General features: G+C 48.2%; 1 protein-coding gene across 1 annotated transcript in view; it reads left to right on the plus strand.

Annotated features, from left to right (window-relative positions):
• The window catches only part of DGLUCY (D-glutamate cyclase), a 46425-nt gene extending 34740 nt beyond the window's left edge, over positions 1 to 11685 (plus strand). The window contains 2 exon segments of the mRNA XM_060293493.1: positions 4567 to 4718; positions 11536 to 11685. Of these exon segments, the coding sequence (XP_060149476.1) occupies positions 4567 to 4718; positions 11536 to 11685 (302 nt within the window).
• Positions 11686 to 17505: the final 5820 nt, after the last annotated feature.

A 17505-nucleotide genomic window follows, 5' to 3' on the forward strand; every position in this document is an offset into this window, starting at 1 on the left:
CATAGGTCCGTTAAGCTTGTTGTCCAGGCTGGCCCCGCACACTGGTGAGTTTGCTAGTCTCATAAGAAAAAAAAAAAAAAAACTGGATGAGTTTTTTCCTTCCATCTTATTATACATCCTGAAGAGCTTGGTTTGCTGACCAGTGAGAAAACTCTCTCTGGTCTCTGCCATCAGAAGGGTACACATAGTGGTATGCATTTTGCAGTCAGATAGACTGGGATTCCAAGCAGCTGTAGCCAACTGGTCAGAAGCCCAGGTAACAACCCAGGCTTCTGACTGGCGTCTCTTTGTGTGGCCATGCCAGCTCTCAGGGGAGTTTGTCATAAAGGGTCCAGTCCGTAAGGGGCCTTTGTTGTTCAACCTTTGTCTCCACTTTCTTAGACTATTTTGGGGAGTGAAATTTCTGGATCTCGTTAGGGCTGTGTCCTTTACATGCTTGTGGGATGCCTCTTTCATCCACGGTTAAGGCATAAAAAGACTTATTGGTTTGTGTTGCTATTAAGACACTATTCGTCAATAGCAGATGATGGATCCTTTGAATTGGAAAAATTTCTAAACTGGTAAATTTTTTAGAGAACTCTCATTGTAAACAGCTGTTTTATTGGCACCTGTGGAAAGACCAAATTAAAAGGTGGAAACAAAAAAATATAATGGCTAACCCTAAGAACTCCCTTAATTAAAAAACAAAACAAAACAAAAAGATTTGGGAAAGCTTATCAAATTTGGTGTCTCAGCTTCCCCTCATGGGTCTTACAGATGCTAATAAAAGCATTCAGTTAATTAACTAGAGAATGGGAAGAAACCAAGGGGAAAGTCAAGGTACTCTTCCCCAAAATGTAGAAAGTGTTAAAGGGTTATTAAGAAGGTAAATAAAGCAAATATTGAAAGTTGCAGAATGAAGAGGAATCAGAAAGAGAAGACACAGGACTTGTCCCAGCAGGATGGAAATCTTCAGATGGCTATTAAGAAATGGGATAAGTAAAATGGACATTGATGGGATTAAAATAAAGGTTTCTAATACAGCACTAAGATTAGGTGGGCCAAAGGGACGTTCTTTGATCCCAAAACATTAAAGGGCCCCAAACAAGTCCTCTCTACTTACTTCAGTTTGGAGAAATTTTTTAAATTGGAAGGCAAAAATTACAATGTGAAACCTAACCAACAATCACTTGGGGCAAGAATTAGGTCGATTAATTGAGTTCAAGATTGACAAAAGGGCCTGGGTCCCTTAGCTCAACCCCTCACTGCAGACCCAAAGCCTTTTACACAAGAGTGGGGAGATGGCAGAGGGATGAAGAGAAGTTTCTGGAACTCCTTGATGCCAGAACCTCACAAGCTGTGGTACCAAATCCCATTAGTGGAACCCTGACTTGGGCTACAACAAGATTGAGAAAAGTAAAAAGTGCAAGAGTTGATAACATTATAAAAGTCGGAATGTTTGAGTGGGTGTTATATGAAGAGGTTAAACAACGTTGCTGGAATGCTTTATGGTAATGGATGTTATGGCCAGGAACACTTCTCCGACCCAGTATTGTAAGACTGAGACTTATTGATGGGGTCCTAATGGAGGCTATGGTCAAAGGTATAAGAGTTGATGAAATTGAGGTGAAAGCTTGTAAGAAAATTGCAGTGTTTGAATGGGCTTTATGTAAGGTGGTTATGTCTCTTTTGCCTGATTGTATTGTCGGGGTAGACATTGCCTCTCCCTGGGGAATGTTTCCACTGCTTGGTATTGTAAAACAGGGCACATAAATACACCCTTTGGGCAATGTTAATTAGACATGCTAATGAGAGTCAGTAGGGTTGCCTGGGCCCACACAATGTGAGATGAAAACTGGGGGCTGATACTGGGGCCTGATAGGAGCAATGGTGGAGGCTTTTTGCCCCTCGGGTGAATTGGTCTGGGATTGACTTGAGCACTCATAAAGAGGGCCGTGACTGAATACCTTGTGCAGACTTTTTGAAGGCATGATGCACTGGTCTCTGAAGTTCTAAAACATAGAAATCTTTTGATTTCCATTTTAATTGGAAATCTTCTCCCTGATATAAAGAAGCAAATTAAAGAAAATATAGTTGGATGAGCCGATCAGCCTTTTGATATCATTTAGGCAGTAGCCCAGTTCTTTGTGGAATTGAAAGCAACTGTCTTTGTCTTGTAAATCTCTACAAAATCAGAAATGTAAGCACAACCCACAGTCACCTGAGACTGAGCCTGGGGAATCAATCAGTAGAACCTGGGGGGAAAAAAAGGGAAAAAGACCTTTTCAAAAGTACTAACTGGACTTCCCTGGTGGCACAGTGGTTAAGAATCTGCATGCCAGTGCAGGGGACACGGGTTCGAGCCCTGGTCCAGGAAGATCCCACATGCCGCGGAGCAAATAAGCCTGTGCTCCAAAACTACTGAGCACGTGAGCCACAACTACTGAGCCCCTGCACCAGAACTACTGAAGCCTGCGCGCTGTAGGGCCCATGCTCCACAACAAGAGAAGCCACCACAATGAGAAGCCTGTGCACCACAACGAAGAGTAGCCCCTGCTTGCCTCAACTAGAGAAAGCCCGAGCGTAGCAACGAAGACCCAACACAGCCAAAAAAAACACAAGTTACTAACTGCTGGAAGTGCTCCCTCACCCAAAATCTAATTCACAGCTTCTTTAATTAATATTATTTGTCAAGGACAAATACAAATCTTAAACGTCTTTTCCACGTATAGTAAAAAGCCTTTGCCATCTGAGTGGATAAACTTAACTTACTGCAACTGACGTTTATGAACTAGTGAGTTTTATATTGTTATACCTGATTCATGACTAAAGTCTTAAAATGAAAGCTATGAGGTCTCTGGTTGTGTCTGTCTGTATATCTATGCATGCATGTTCTAGATAGGGTATTTTTCTACCTTCTGATGGTATTGCCAAAAGTAACTTGTAGAAGAACTCTAATTGGCTTAAAAGTAAGCACTTTTGAATTAAATGTTTCTAAATATAACAGACTAACCCAAATATTTTTTGAGTTCACATGATCTAAGATTAACCTTTAGTAAATAAAAGCAAATTTAAAGTTACTGCTTTAATTAAAATAGGCATGTCTTTAGAGTTATCAGCAAATGTAAAACTTTTATTCCACCTGGGTTTACTAATCAAATAAGTTCACGTTATGTCTGTTACGAAGTTTATCAGCAAGAATAATGGCTTGGGATGATAGTTGACTTTAATGGCTCATGAAGTTTTCATGAGTACTCTAAACATAATTGTTGGTAACAAATTATTTAGATAAATATTGATATAAATGGGGTAAGACTTAAAAATAACTTCGAAAATCTTTTGGTAATTTAAAACTTTAGAGTTTTTCTAAGGTAAGTTAAATGATGGGAATTCATTGAATGTCTAGATCATTTCCAAATAAGATAAAATACTGAAATATTAATTGCTAAACAAGTCTAAGTTTACCTACTTTTGTCTTCTTATTACAAAAAAAAACCCTAAAGATGTTTGGGTCTATTATACATTACACATTATGAAATGTATTTAAAAAATACTGGTATAACAAACAGTTCACAATTGCTTACTCCTTAGTTTTCACTAGAAATTAAGTTTTCTAAGGGTTAAGAATTCTAATTAATATACCATAAAACTACTAAAATAAATAAGGAAAACATCTTCATATGTAAGGAATATGTTTAAAAGGTATAAGGAATGGGAATGCATTTTGTTAAGGGAAAATAAAGTTAAAAAAGGGCTTCCCTGGTGGCGCAGTGGTTGAGAGTCCGCCTGCCAATGCAGGGGACGTGGGTTCGTGCCCCGGTCCGGGAAGATCCCACGCACCATGGAGCGCCTGGGCCCGTGAGCCATGGCCGCTGAGCCTGTGCGTCCGGAGCCTGTGTTCTGCAACGGGAGAGGCCACAACAGTGAGAGGCCTGCGCACCACAAAAAAAAAAAAAAAAAAAAAGTTAAAAAAAAGAGGAAAAGCATAGGACAAAGTTTGACTGTGAATAAAAAAGGATTTGTAGGTTTATGGAAAAGGAACTCTGAGAAAAGAGTTTTGTGTGCGGTCAGGACTGGCAAAGATTAGAATATATTCAATTGAGTGAATGAATTTTAATATTAAAAGTAAGCTGATACAAAATTAGAATCTTGTTTTCTCTGTGTTAAGAAGACAAAAGCCTGCTCTTGATAATTTATAAAATGTTTTTCTTTACCTTTGATTAGTCTGCCTATAAAGAAAGGATTTTATGTTTTATCAAAATAATTTCCTATGTTGTTTTTATTAGGTCTTTGATTACTGGTTTGGTCCCAAACCAATGCCCCTAAAATCCTTTTTTCTTTAGCTGAAGATGGTATTTAAGGTGAGGGCTTCAGCCATTTTGGTGAGTTTCTCTGCTCTCCTGGGTTTCTCCTGTGTATACGTGTTATTAAACTTTTGATTGACTTTCTCCTGTTAATCTGTCTCATGTCAATTTAATTGTTAGACCAGCCAGAAGAACCTACAAGAGTAGAGGAAGATTTCTTCCTCCCAGGCAAATGACATGACTTTTGCGATCCTATGATGGAATCTTTTTTTATTTGTTCCAGGCGTTTCTAACTGGGGAGGTTATGCCTTGGCCTGTGCTCTGTACATCCTGAACTCATGTGAGGTACACAGACGTTATCTGAGGAAGGCAGTTGGGCCCTTCAGAGCACCTGGAGAACAGAACTGGACTCAGGCCCTCCCATCCATCACTAAGGTAACATAGCCCAGCAGGCAACTCTCATGGATGCAACTTTTTCCTCTGATGAGGAGTAGACATGGTATTTCAATCCATAAGCCAGGGGCCAGCACCACTGCTGCCCATCAGAAGCCAGAGGCAGAGCCTGCCTTAAAACAAAGGTCTCGGGCTTCCCTGGTGGCGCAGTGGTTGAGAGTCCGCCTGCCAATGCAGGGGACGCAGGTTCGTGCCCCGGTCCGGGAAGATCCCACATGCCACGGAGCGGCTGGGCCCGTGAGCCATGGCCGCTGAGCCTGTGCGTCTGGAGCCTGTGTTCCGCAACGGGAGAGGCCACAACAGTGAGAGGCCCGCGTACCGCCAAAAAAAAAAAAAAGTCTCCCATCAGGCAACAACTGGACTGGACTTTGACCTACTAGGGACCCTAAATCACTATGAAAGATCTCATATAAATGACCATTTTCCTTCTAATTTGACTGTAGGCAGGTTGCTTAGCCTCTCTGAACCTCATTTTCTTCCTCTGTGAAAGAGGGGCAGTCAGCATTCTGGGAAGGACGGAATACCTGAGCCATGGTAGGCACTTCATAGCGGTAGCTGGAGGTGTCCTTAGCATCTCCCTCCAAGGAGTTTACAACCCGGCAAGGGCACTGACACCCCCGCTGGCACCGTCAGCCATCCTACACGGTGCTAAGGTGTGAGGGCCCAGGGTGGCAAGAGGACCCTGTGGGCTGAAGGCTGGGAGGGATAAAGCCAGTGGAAGGGGAGGCATCTGGGCAGGAAGACGGGAGGGAACAGAAGCTGGGAGATGGGGACCAGCTTAGTGCTGGTTTGGGGAGACTGCTCTTGAGGTTGGCAGCAGCAAGCCAGGGTGTGATAGGAGCAGAGGAGGGCTTCTGACCCCAGGGTCCCCAAAGAGGGGGCCCGCAAGTCCTCCGAAACAGTTTGCAAAATTGTTTCATACATGGATTTTCCTGGGCAAGAAGCCCTGGTTTCATCAGAGTCTCCAAGTAGTCTGGGGCCATTAAGAACCCCTGGCAGAGGGAGGTCACATGAGCCAGACCAAAGCAAACCCGACTCCTGACTGAGGCTTCTACGCGAGAAGTAATAGGGAGACACGCGAGGGCTTTGAGCGAGGAACCGGGGTCCCACTGGGTGGCTTTGAGTGAGCTCCTCTGACTGCAGAGCCACCTGTGAAGGGCTGTGTGCAGTTCCAGGCGTTCCTAATAGACCAGTGCAGAAGCAGGACACACACGGACACGTACACACGCACACACACACACACACGTGCACATACATGGCTGACTTACGTGAACTCACATATACGTGCAGGGAAAACAAAAAGAGAGAAGGCCAGCCAGTCCTCTAAGTGGTTCCAGCATTCTGCTCCCGGTCCTGGACCCCGGGCAGCGAGATGGACCCCTGGAGACTCGGCTGTTCCTACCTCAGGCCTCAGTTCCCACGGCTCTCGTGACACCGATTCCAGCCTCAAGCCCCCTCCCCAGCGGGTGCCCCTCGCAGAGCTGGGACCCGCCCACCCCGGAGAGAAGCTGGTGGCGTGTCAGTCTCTACCAGGCACCTTCTAGGGGAATTCTCCAGAGTAACTGGATCACGGGAAATTGGGGCCAAAGCCCAGACTTTACATCTAAATCCCAGGTCACAGGTGACTTCACCTGTGAGCGGACAGCTTCGCCTGAGGGCAGGCAGGCAGGAGGGGGGGAGGGCTGGGGACACCTGGAGAACAGCCGAGGGAGCTGGGGTGTCTGGCCTGCTGGAGACAGGATTTGGGGGGGCCTGAGATCTCAACAGCTTCCTGGGGGAGGGGCACAGATACCCTCCTCGGCCGCGTGAAAGACACAAGCAGGCCAGAAGACAGAGGTTCTGGTTCAGTGTGAGGAAGAGCTTGTTCTCCTCAGAGCTACTGCCCAAGCCTGCGAGGAGGGAGCTCTCGGACACAGGGAGCGGGTCAGTGTCGGGGGAGAAGTTTCTCGAGTTCCGTCAGGCTGACCACAAGGCCACTCTCAGACAGTCCAAACAGTCTCATGCAACTTAAGGCTGCCCCAGTCTTATTCCCCCCAAACAGATTTGCTAAATGAGGAAAAAACAAAACAAAACAAACCTTCTGGAAATCAGGGACCAGGTCTCTCGTATCTGCTTTCACAGCAACTAGTGGAGGGAAACCCAGTGCTTGGTAAATCCTTGTTGAATGAATGAGTGTATGAATGAATGAATGAATGAATGCCGTGCTTATTAAAGCAGTGATTCTTCCAAGTTTAGAGGCATCTAAGGGACCTTCCAGACAGCAGGAATCACCTCAGGGGCATCTTAAAGCGCACAGTGGGGCCCACCCCAGGGCTCCTGATTCAGTAGGTCTGAGACGGGTTAGAGAATCTGCACCTCTGACAAGTTCTCAGGCAATATTGCTGCTGCTGCTGCGGGGACCACATTTGAGACCCTGGACTAGAGGGTGGGTTCCCAGCGTCGTGGCAGAGGCTGGTGTGGGGAGATGGGAAGGCGATCCAGGAGACAGGAAGGTTCCTGAGCGTTGAGCCTGGAGACAGCAGCTGAGGTGGGGCCGGTGCTGTTGCAGGTCCCCCAGCCAGCCAGCAGCTGAGGTCCTGGGGCCCCTCACTTGTGCGAAGCCTCTGCATCCAGAGCCCCTCCCTGCCTCCTTCCTGTCCTTCTTTTACATTGTCTTGCACCCTTTCTGCTCCCTTTTTCCTTCTGCCTCTGTGTCTGTCTCCCTCCTGCACCCGCCCCATTTCTCTCCAACACCTCCCCGGATTGGTTTGTTATCCCCACTTTACAGAGGAGGGGGCTGAGGCTCTGAGAGGGAAGGTGGCTTGCCCAAAGCCACACAACTAAGAGGCAGAGCTGAGCCTAGGCTCTCTGACTCCATACTCTGAGCTCTTCCTGATGTGGCTCAGTAGTTTCCTAGTTTCCGGCAATGCCAGGGTGCAGGAGAGGAGGGGAAAGGAGGAGTCGCGCAGCTAAAGTGACATTTTCAGGGGAAATGGTCTGCCCTAAAGGGGCCCAGAGAGCCTTCTAGTCTTTCTTTACACTTCCTGGATCTGAATTGGAAAAAAACACTCAGAGGGCCGCCCCACACATGATTCCTGATTCATGCAGACACAAAAGACTGAACCCAGCCAAACAAGTTCACGCAGCCCCACGCTTACCCTCTGGGGATGGAAATTATCCTTCCACATTTCCACCCAGTCTTCATAAATATATTAATAATGTACCACCCTTATAAAGAAAATAAAAGGGAACATCATTAAACCAAAATTACAAACACATTTTTGTATAGCCCCTCCTCTGGGCCAGGCCCAGGCTTGTTCTGGGAGATAATGAGGGGTAAAGAACCCAGGGTCCACGGGGGGGGGGGGGGTGCTAATTTCAGGAGCTGGGATAGAACTGTGAACACTGCTTGTGGAGACACAGAGAACAGGTGCTTGGCTCGTTCAGAGAGCTCAAGGAAGGCTGCCTGGAAGAGGTGGCACTGAACTGGGTCTTGGAGGGTGAGTAGGATATAAGGAGCCAGGTGAGAAAGCGTGGGAAGGACCTTCCAGACAGCAGGACTCACAGAAGTGAAGGTGCAGAGACACGAAGCAGCGCGTTGTGCAGGGGATAACTAGAGTCGTCCTACTGGAGTTCAGTGGGTCACTCCATGGAGACCCCTGGGTCATCAAGAGATGCCGGACAGAACTGTGGCCTGAGTTTTGGTGAAGTTTGGCTGGTTAGGAGCGGAGGAATGTCCCTCAACCCTGTTCTGTGTGTTGCTTATAAGAAGGGCCTTCCATATTCTGCGGATGTGATCATGACTGTAGCAGGAGCGGGCACCATGTTGAGGAGCCCAGGGAAGGTGGCCACCACCATCCAGGGCACGCCCTGCCCACTCTGGCCCTGGCTGTGCCCCAGGGGTTTTACTTGAGGGCAAAACAAATTGTTGGAGGACATTTCCTAGAGCTTATCAGGAGCCAAGAGCTGATCGATGACACCTTACAGGAGGGACTAAGGATGGATGGATGGATGGATGGATGGACGGATGGACGGACTGCTGGTAGGCTGGCTGGCTGGCTGGATGAATGATATGATAGATCAATGGATAATGGTAGGATGGATGATACAGAGAGGCAGGAACATGACTTCTGGCCTCATCCTGGCTACCATTCTCTTCCAGCACTTTCACCCCACTCCATTTTCTTTATACTTTTTAAATTGAGGTACAACTAACAGAGTAAAGCACATAAGCTTCAGTGTACAGTGGGTGAAGTTTTACACACGTACACATCCATGCAGCCACCACCAAGGTCACAATGCAGAGCAGTTCCAACTTCCCAGGAGGCCCTTTCTCCCACCCCACTCTGAACAGCAGCATCGCCTGAAAATCAGCCCGTTATGCTCCAAGCATGAATCAATAGTGACACCCACACACTCAGCCTTGACATCCAGAACTCATCCCGGGGCCTCTTTCCACATCCACAGTGAACTAGGCCCCAGGCCCCGCCCCCTCTGCCCAATTCAGTCCTCTGTCCCTCTCCTCCGGCCCCACCGTCTCAGCCTGGACTGGTGTGGCAGCCCCCAGGCCCTGTGTCTCCAGCCACTCCCTGGTCAGCTCTCCTCCCCGCCCCACCACCTCCTCTTGGTGGGGCCTCCTTGAAGATGGTCTGGTCGTTTAGGGGTTCCTGGGAATTTGCCGGCAATCACTGTTGGCCCAGCTGCTCCCTGTGGCTCATGGAGGCTGAGTGCCAGCCAGTTCCTAAGCTGTTGACTGATCTCGTGCACCCTGAGGACCCCCAGGGCTCTACTGGGACCCAGGAGGATGTGAATGGTGGGGGCAGGCAGTGTGCTGGGGGAAATGGCCCTGTGGTCCCAGGAGCCTTGCCCCATAAAGAGAGGATATGTCCCAATGGAGAAGAGAAATGGGAGAATAAAGTCCAGACAATTGACGGAAGATGCCATTCTGGGCTGGGTACCCCTGGGAAGGGGCTCTTGGACAAAGGGCTTGCCTGGAAATGCTCCGGGCCTCCCTCCTATCTTGGGCCCTGGGGAAGAGTGGAAATGCAGGTTCTCAGGCCAGGTGTGAGTAGAGACAAGTCCTAGGTGATATTTGCCAACACTTTCTCCCTTGTTCTGAAAAGTTTTCAGTGAGTGCTCCCCACAGCCCCTGGCTCGGTTCGCTCCTGCTCTTGTCACCTGTGGTCCTAGTTGCCCCTCCTCCAGAAAGTCCTTCTTGAGCCACTTCAATAAATGGGGTTGGGGGCCCCTGCTCTGTGCCGTGATCCCCATGGACTGTGCCTGCCTGATCAGTCGTCTAGAATGTGACGCCCCCGGGAGTGTGGGGGGCAGGGACCACATCACATTCACCACTGTATCCCTTGTTCAGGTCCTGGCACAAAGCAGGTGCTCAATAAAACTTTGATGGGTGATGGAATGAATGAGCAAATGCCTGAGCAGGAAGATGAGAACCTTCCTCTGGTCTGTCATGATCCACCTGCTCTAGATCCTTTTGTCCCCTTCCTTTGTCTGTAGAGAAGAAGGAGGTTGTCCTTGACTTCTGCCCCTCGGGCACCATCTTCTCTCCTGTGTCTTCACCTAAGACCCACCTTCCTCAGGGGGACCTGAACTGCTCAACAAGGGACAGACACATTAGTGGCTTAGACAAGTGTTTCTTTGGCACCTTGTTTTTGGAGGGAGATGGAAGAAAGCAAATCAGATCACTTTTTTAAAAAAATCAACAAATCAAAGGAAGAAAGCTCTGGGCTAAAGACTAGGGGACCCAGCCCTGCCAATAATAATCCACCTCATTTCATGAGCACCTACTGTGTGCCAAGGACCGTGCTAGGTGCTTTACTTGCATTTTCTCTTTTTTAAAAAATTAATTAATTTTGGCCGCGCCGTGTCTTAGTTGCGGCATGCGGGATCTTTAGTTGCGGCATGCAGGATCTTTAGTTGCGTCATGCGGACTCTTAGTTGCGGTGTGTAGTCTTCTTAGTTGCAGCATGTGGACTTCTTAGTTGTGGCATGTGAACTCTTAGTTGCAGCATGCATGCAGGATCTAGTTCTGGGATTGAACCCAGGCCCTCTGCATTGGGAGCGTGGAGCCTTACCCACTGGACCACCAGGGAAGTCCAGCATTTTCTCATTTAATCCTCACAACAACCTTCTAAGGAGGCATTGTTATTATCATCCACCTCCCCATTATACAGATGGGGACACTGAGGCACAGAGAGGTTTAACACACCTGCCAGGAAAGACCCAAGTCAGATCTGTCTGATTCTAAACCACTCTGCCTGCTGGGCCCAGGATGGGGTTGCATTTTCTCCGTGGCTCTGCTCCCTCCAGATTCTCCCACAACCGCACCGGGTAAAGTCTAGAAGGTGACTGAAGCAGGGCTAACAGAGGCTGATAGCGAGGAGGAGCTCTCAGGAGGAACAGGGGCCTTCCTGGCACGAAGGCCATTGGCAGATAATGCAGAGCTGGGCAGGGCTAGGTTGGCAGGAAGTAGCCAAGCTGCCCCTGCAGAAGTGAATCTTTAGCGTCTGTTAAGAAAATGCAGATTTCCATAAAAAACATACTATATAGTTACATGAAGAAACAGCCCAAACTGTTCAAAGTAGCAGCTTCCGGGGAGTGGATTGGGGAGCCCATGAGGTGTGATGTAGGACACTGTTACTTTTCACTATGAGTCTTCCAGTGGCGTTAGTATTTTTAAACATTTTATTTTTAAAAAAGAGACTATGTCAAGTCAAACGTTCTTTTTCCACTTATAAATGTATGGATTTCTTTCTTTTTCCTCCCCCTCCACTGCTTCTATCTCTGCCCCATTTCTTTCCAGGAAGAAAAAATGTTGGGCATCCTGGTGCAGCATGGAGTCCGGAGCGGAGTCTCGGGCACCCTAGGCATGGAGGTGGACGGGCTGCCCTTCCATGGCACTCACGCCCAGATGATCCAGAAACTGGTAGACGTCACCATGGCGCAAGGGTGACCATGCAAATTACAGGCATGGGGGGTGCGTACTAGACGGGATCTAGGGAGGAGGTCCCTGAGGGCCCCGGCTTTCTTCTACAACAGCCTTGCAAATAAACACTGGCCCTGGGTGAGCAACGTGCTCCACACTGGCCTGGGTCACGCGTGCCCACCTCCTGGGTCGGGGTTGGGGGCAGCGGGTAATGCAGGTGATGTGGACCGAGTAAAACAGTCCTCTGGGGTCCCCAGTTTTGGCTTTTATTCCTAAGTGCCAGGAGGCATTGATTTCAACCTCCTCACCCTGGCTTCTTCAGGTTACCCACGCAGTCTGCTCTGAGAGTCTTCTGAGCAATCACTAACGGGGACGTCAGTGAGCAATGAACTTCGAGGCAGACACAGAGGGTCCTGAATAACCCCCCAGGCTAATTGAGAAACAGCAAAATGTACAAATATGTAGTGTATATTACGAAGCTCTGGGGCTTCACTAAAGGTTTACTCATCACCACCACCACCAAAATATTTATACCTGCGAAATGCTCTCTTTTACAAACAACATCCTGTTTATTTAGGCAAAAGATTTATCTCCACCCATCACTTCCCCTGTGCCCCTCCCCCTCCCTTACCCCCTTACATCCTGATCCCCCGCCGCAGAGCCTGACACCTCTCCCACCTCCTTCCCATCTGCTCACCCCCCACTCCAGAGCCAGACTCTGCCCTCCTTGCATAGAAGGGCAGCCACATTCCCGGAGCCCGGGGGTGGGTCAGGACCTTCCAGGGCTTAGATCACTCACAGAGTCCTCTTGGACAACTCATCGGTTTGCCCTTATCTCCTTCACAACTTCCCACTGTACGTTCCCCAACAAAATCCGAAGCAGAATCCCTGACCACATCCCGTTACATTCACGTACTGAACCAGTACAGTATCTTATGCTGGATCATCTAGATGGGGTAATGGAAGCAGCTTTTGGCAGGAAAGAGCTTTTGTCTTGTCACTTTAGCAAAATTATATTGTAACTAACTTAAACCAGGCACCCCCTTGCTCTACTCATCTATGGCCCAAGCACACCTTTCAAATCTTTTGCTCACACAATACCATGCCTAAGATGTTGGTTCTTTCTGTAGAGCAAAGAAGTAAAAATGAAGAATATAATTAACAGATGACCAGATCTCTTCTCTAGCTTCCCCTTCAGTGATCTCAAGAACAAACTATGTGAACGAGGTAGCAGCTAAAGAAAGATGACAGGGAGTCAGCGAGCCTTTCACGCAGTGGGAGATGTCAATGAGTTTGATCCCCTAACTCAATAATTACCTGAGATGACTTTCCCTTTTCCCTTTAAAAACTTTCAAGGCCAAGCAGAATCTTTGGTGCTGGTTTTGGGGACACTAGTCCACCTTCTCCCCAGATTGCAGGCTTTCTGATTAAAAGCAACATTTTCCATTTCTACCAACACTTGTCTCTCGAGTATTGATTTTTGAGCAGCGAGCAGCTGGACCTGAGTTCAGAAATAGTAGTCCATGGGCTTCCCTGGTGGTGCAGTGGTTTCCGATGCAGGGGACGCGGGTTCGTGCCCCGGTCCGGGAGGATCCCACATGCCGCGGAGCGGCTGGGCCCGTGAGCCACGGCCGCTGAGCCTGCGCGTCCGGAGCCTGTGCTCCGCAATGGGAGAGGCGGCAACAGTGAAAGGCCCGCATACTGCAAAAAAAAAATAGAAATAGTTGTCTTGCTTCCCAGCTATGGCCCCAAATGTTTATTGTGCCTGTTTTATTTCCTTAAGCATGTCAAGTTTGATTCTTTTAGGGGCATACGTTGTAAAGCGTGGAACACATACTATAGAAATTAAATTGTACACTCAACAGCAAAACCTAAGTGTGTAGTTCAGTGATCTGGGGTTAACTTCCAATGCTCCCTACACATGGCGTGGTGAAGCCTTTGGCCAGAAGTAGCTGGGGTGGGTGCTGTCCTGACATCCCTTTGTCATTCTGGTGGGGAGTGCCCACCTACGTGTCTGTGCTCCTGCTGGTGTGGCATCAGGGCCACTGTAATGTGCTCACTGTCCTTCTCCATTTGTGACTTCTCACAGATCGGTGAACCCACCTCAGCTCTAAGCCTCACTGACCAGGTCTCCTCCAGTTCCAATTTGTGTCCCTGATTTGGGTCTGCAGAGCTCCATGTAATGGGGGCCTATGATTGAGAGTGCATCCTGGCATTGCTGAAGTCTTGATGGCTAGAGAGAGATGAAACATCATCTGCTAAGGCTCCCGGGACTTCCCTGACTCATATTTTTGGGGAATACACACTAATGGGCCTTTGGTTTTGCAGTAATAATAGCAGAATTCTATTCTGGCATGAAGAAGTTTGAAGCCTGACTGTAATAGTCTTCAGTTACTGAAGATAACTGTGATAGGTTATCTTCCCTGTGGACAGAAGTTTATGGGGAGAGATTTAAGTCATTTGGGAAAGAGGCTAAGACCTGGGTGGAGCCCAAAGAAAGCTGAGAGTACAGGTCCTAGTTCTGGAGCAAAGCATTCAAAGGTCCCCCTGCAGGGAGAGACAGGCCTGTGGCCCTGTGGCAGGGGCTAAGGTGCAAGAAAGGGCCAGGAGAGGAGCCCTTAGCAGGATCCAGCCCAGGGACCACTGGAGCTCTGAGTTCTAGGATCCATTTTTATGTTTTTCTGTCTACAATATGATTCCCGCTAAGCCTTTAGTAAAGTTTTGCTCAAGTTCACTCTAGTCTTGGCTGTCCTTTGGGGAAGGCCTGTGTCCACATTTGAGGCAGCATGGTAGGCATGGCTCTGACCTTGAGAAGCTGGTTACAGGGGGACAAGAGGTGACCTACAGGAATAGTGGGGAGGCCCAGGGTGAGAGATGGGCTGGGATATCCACCAGGATGGATTCCTGAGGCGTGTGAGCATTCCTGGGCATTTCTAGGAATATTGAGAGAGAATCCTGGTAAGCAGTACCTGGGATGCTCTGTGGGTGTTCAAGGGCAGGCTGGAGACCTTGGGCACATCAAGGTGCACATGCCCCACAGACCCTGCAGGTGGGATTAGAAGTTAAGCGAGCCAGGAAGGGGTCAGGGCTCCTTAGCCCCCAGCTATCCTCTGGTCAAGTGCCCCCCTCATCGCTCAGCTGGGCAAGGCAATCCTCTGAGGTCATTTCCTGCCTCTCATTGCACAGGCCCTGCTGGCCGCCAGCCCCACCTTAGTCCCGCCCTCTGCAAGGCAATCCTCTGAGGTCATTTCCTGCCTCTCATTGCACAGGCCCTGCTGGCCGCCAGCCCCACCTTAGTCCCGCCCTCTGCATTCTACTACTTTCTGCCCATTCCATGTGGGTTCCACTGGCTCCACAGAGTCTAACTCTCAGATTCAAAAGACCACTGCTCTAGGCAGGACGGAGGTGTGGTTTAACAGCAATTCACATAAACTCAGTATATGTCAGTGATGTGATGTGTTTGCCAGAAAGGCCATTACGTCAGTAGAAGCACAGTGAGGTAAATGGTCCCTTTCTCCCCAGCACAGGTTGGACAGACTGTCTCACTTCAGATCCAAACACCACAATTGAAGAAGCGGGCGTTGTTCAGATGAGGTACAAGAAGGTGAATGCTCAAACCCTAAGTGGAGGCGGCTTGAAGCTCTGTATGTCAGAGGCTGGCTGGATGCTCACTAATTCTGCTTCCTCTTCCTGCATACATAGGAAAGCTACATTTCCCAGCCTCCCTTGTAGTTAGGTTGGGGCCATGTGACTGGGATCTGGCCAATAGAATGTGAGTAGCAGGGATACCAACTACTTCCAGACTTGGCCATAACCCCCCTGTGAGATTCTTTTTGTGCTGCTTCCCCTGCCTCTGTGGATGGAAGGGGAAGACCCCGAGATGATGGCACCTCCTGATGAGCAAATCCTGAATCACTGCCATCACTTGGGAAAAAGACTTGCCAGAAAGTAGTTGCTCGTTGGACTTTGCATGAACAGGAGATAAACTTTTATTGTTTTAAGGCAATGTGATTGGGGGTATATTTGTTACTGCAGTATAATCCAGCCCTGTCTAATACAAGCTGAGAAGTAGGATATGAGACTTTTCTTCAAATACCAGTACCTAAAGGCTCATGTCTTTCCAGAGGCCAGAACTAAGGCCAGTGGGAAAAGTGGTTCCACTTGGGCTCATTAGGAGTTAAGATTTTCTGCCCAACCTTGGAATAACTTGTCTTGGGTAGTAGTGAACTGGCGTCATTGGTGGTACTCGCAGAAAAACTGGGCTGTCGTTTTGGGGAGATATACAGGGGATAATTCATAGGGAAGGAATTGGAGATCATGACCTCTGCAGGACTTTCTAACACTGATATCTAATGTCTAATCTACCAACGTCTTTCTGATAGTTGTTGAAGTAAAGCAAATGGAATTGACACACCATTTCCCCAGAGCACTGGGCACCATTGTGACCCCAGGGTTATTGCCATCAAAGACCATCATCTTGCCAGATGAATTCCTGGAGGCTGCAGGATCATGAGCTGTAAGAAGCACATTTTTCAGAAAAGCATTGAACCAAGGAGGTCCAGATTCTGGCTCTTTCTTGGTTGTACCAGCCAGAGAAAAGCAGCAGATGGGGATGTATTCTGTGCTGAAAATTTCTCCCACACTTGTCTGGCCAAACCACAGACCAGTGTGTATAAACAGGAAGATGAGCCCTCATCTTACTAAGCAACAGTGGTGAATGAGAAAGGAATCTAATTGCTTTTGCTACCTTCAGTCCAAACCAGATGGACCTTTTCTTCCACCTTTTATCTTAGGAAAGAAAGGAGTCTTAATCCCCAATAAGTCTGTTTGGAAGAAGGATTGATTCTTCCAGAGCACTCCAGGAATCTGACTCCAGGGAAAGATTAAGTGACTAAAACCAAATTTACGTTTTAACAGGATGCATTTAATCTTTCATGATAAACATGGAGGTGCCACTGTTGAGAAGATGCTGGAGCTTAAGAAGGCTGATCACTAAATGTGGGGCTCCCCAAACACAACCTGAACAGTAAGAAGAGCCCCCCAAGGGGTGGGTACAACAGGCCTTCCTGCTTTGGCAATCTTCACTAGTGATGAGGGGACTGATCAAGCCCTCCCTCACTGTGGGGAGCAGCTATTCAGGGGGCAGAAGGGGTCCTGTGTCCAAGGACAGGGAATGATATTTTCCAAACCGCAGGGCTGAGTTCTGTCTTCAGAGGGGAGGCGGCCAAATTAAGTCCCAGAGTGGATTAGCAACAATGTGCTGCAGAGCTCAAGACACTTCATGAATCTCAAGAGGAAGAAGGCCCTACTTCATTTGAAGGCTTCATCCTTCTTGGCCACTACTGGATAATCAAGGACAAATCCCCTAATTGCTGTTCAAGTTTTCTCTGAGAATGTCAATCCCTGGACTTTCCTGACTCTGTTGGGTATTCCATGGGCCTTCTAGATCCCCCTGGTGTTAGAAGACCCTCCCTCCCCATAAGAACTGCAGCACACTCCAGCTGTGGCTGGTTACTTTGCTTTATTTGCAGACTCAAGTCTGCTACATAAATCCATTGCATGGTCCAACACATGTATACTTGGCATAAAAGAGAGGACAATACAAAAATACAACTCTTGATAGTAAATGGAACTGCCCTAGGCTCATGCCAGTTTATCCCAATGGGAACGTCCATGTTTAAGATCAAAACAGGAGGAAATTTGGAATGAGGAAGCATGGAGGTCTCAACCAGTGTCATTGCCCTTGTAATCCTGGTCTGGGGCTGGGTGGCCTTTTTTTTGCTACCTGCAGACCTGGTCAGTTCCTCCTCCGTGAAGGGGAAGAGAACCTCCCCAGGTTATGGAAGG

The sequence above is a fragment of the Globicephala melas genome, chromosome 2 (assembly GCF_963455315.2).
Source record: "Globicephala melas chromosome 2, mGloMel1.2, whole genome shotgun sequence".
Lineage (NCBI taxonomy): Eukaryota > Metazoa > Chordata > Mammalia > Artiodactyla > Delphinidae > Globicephala > Globicephala melas.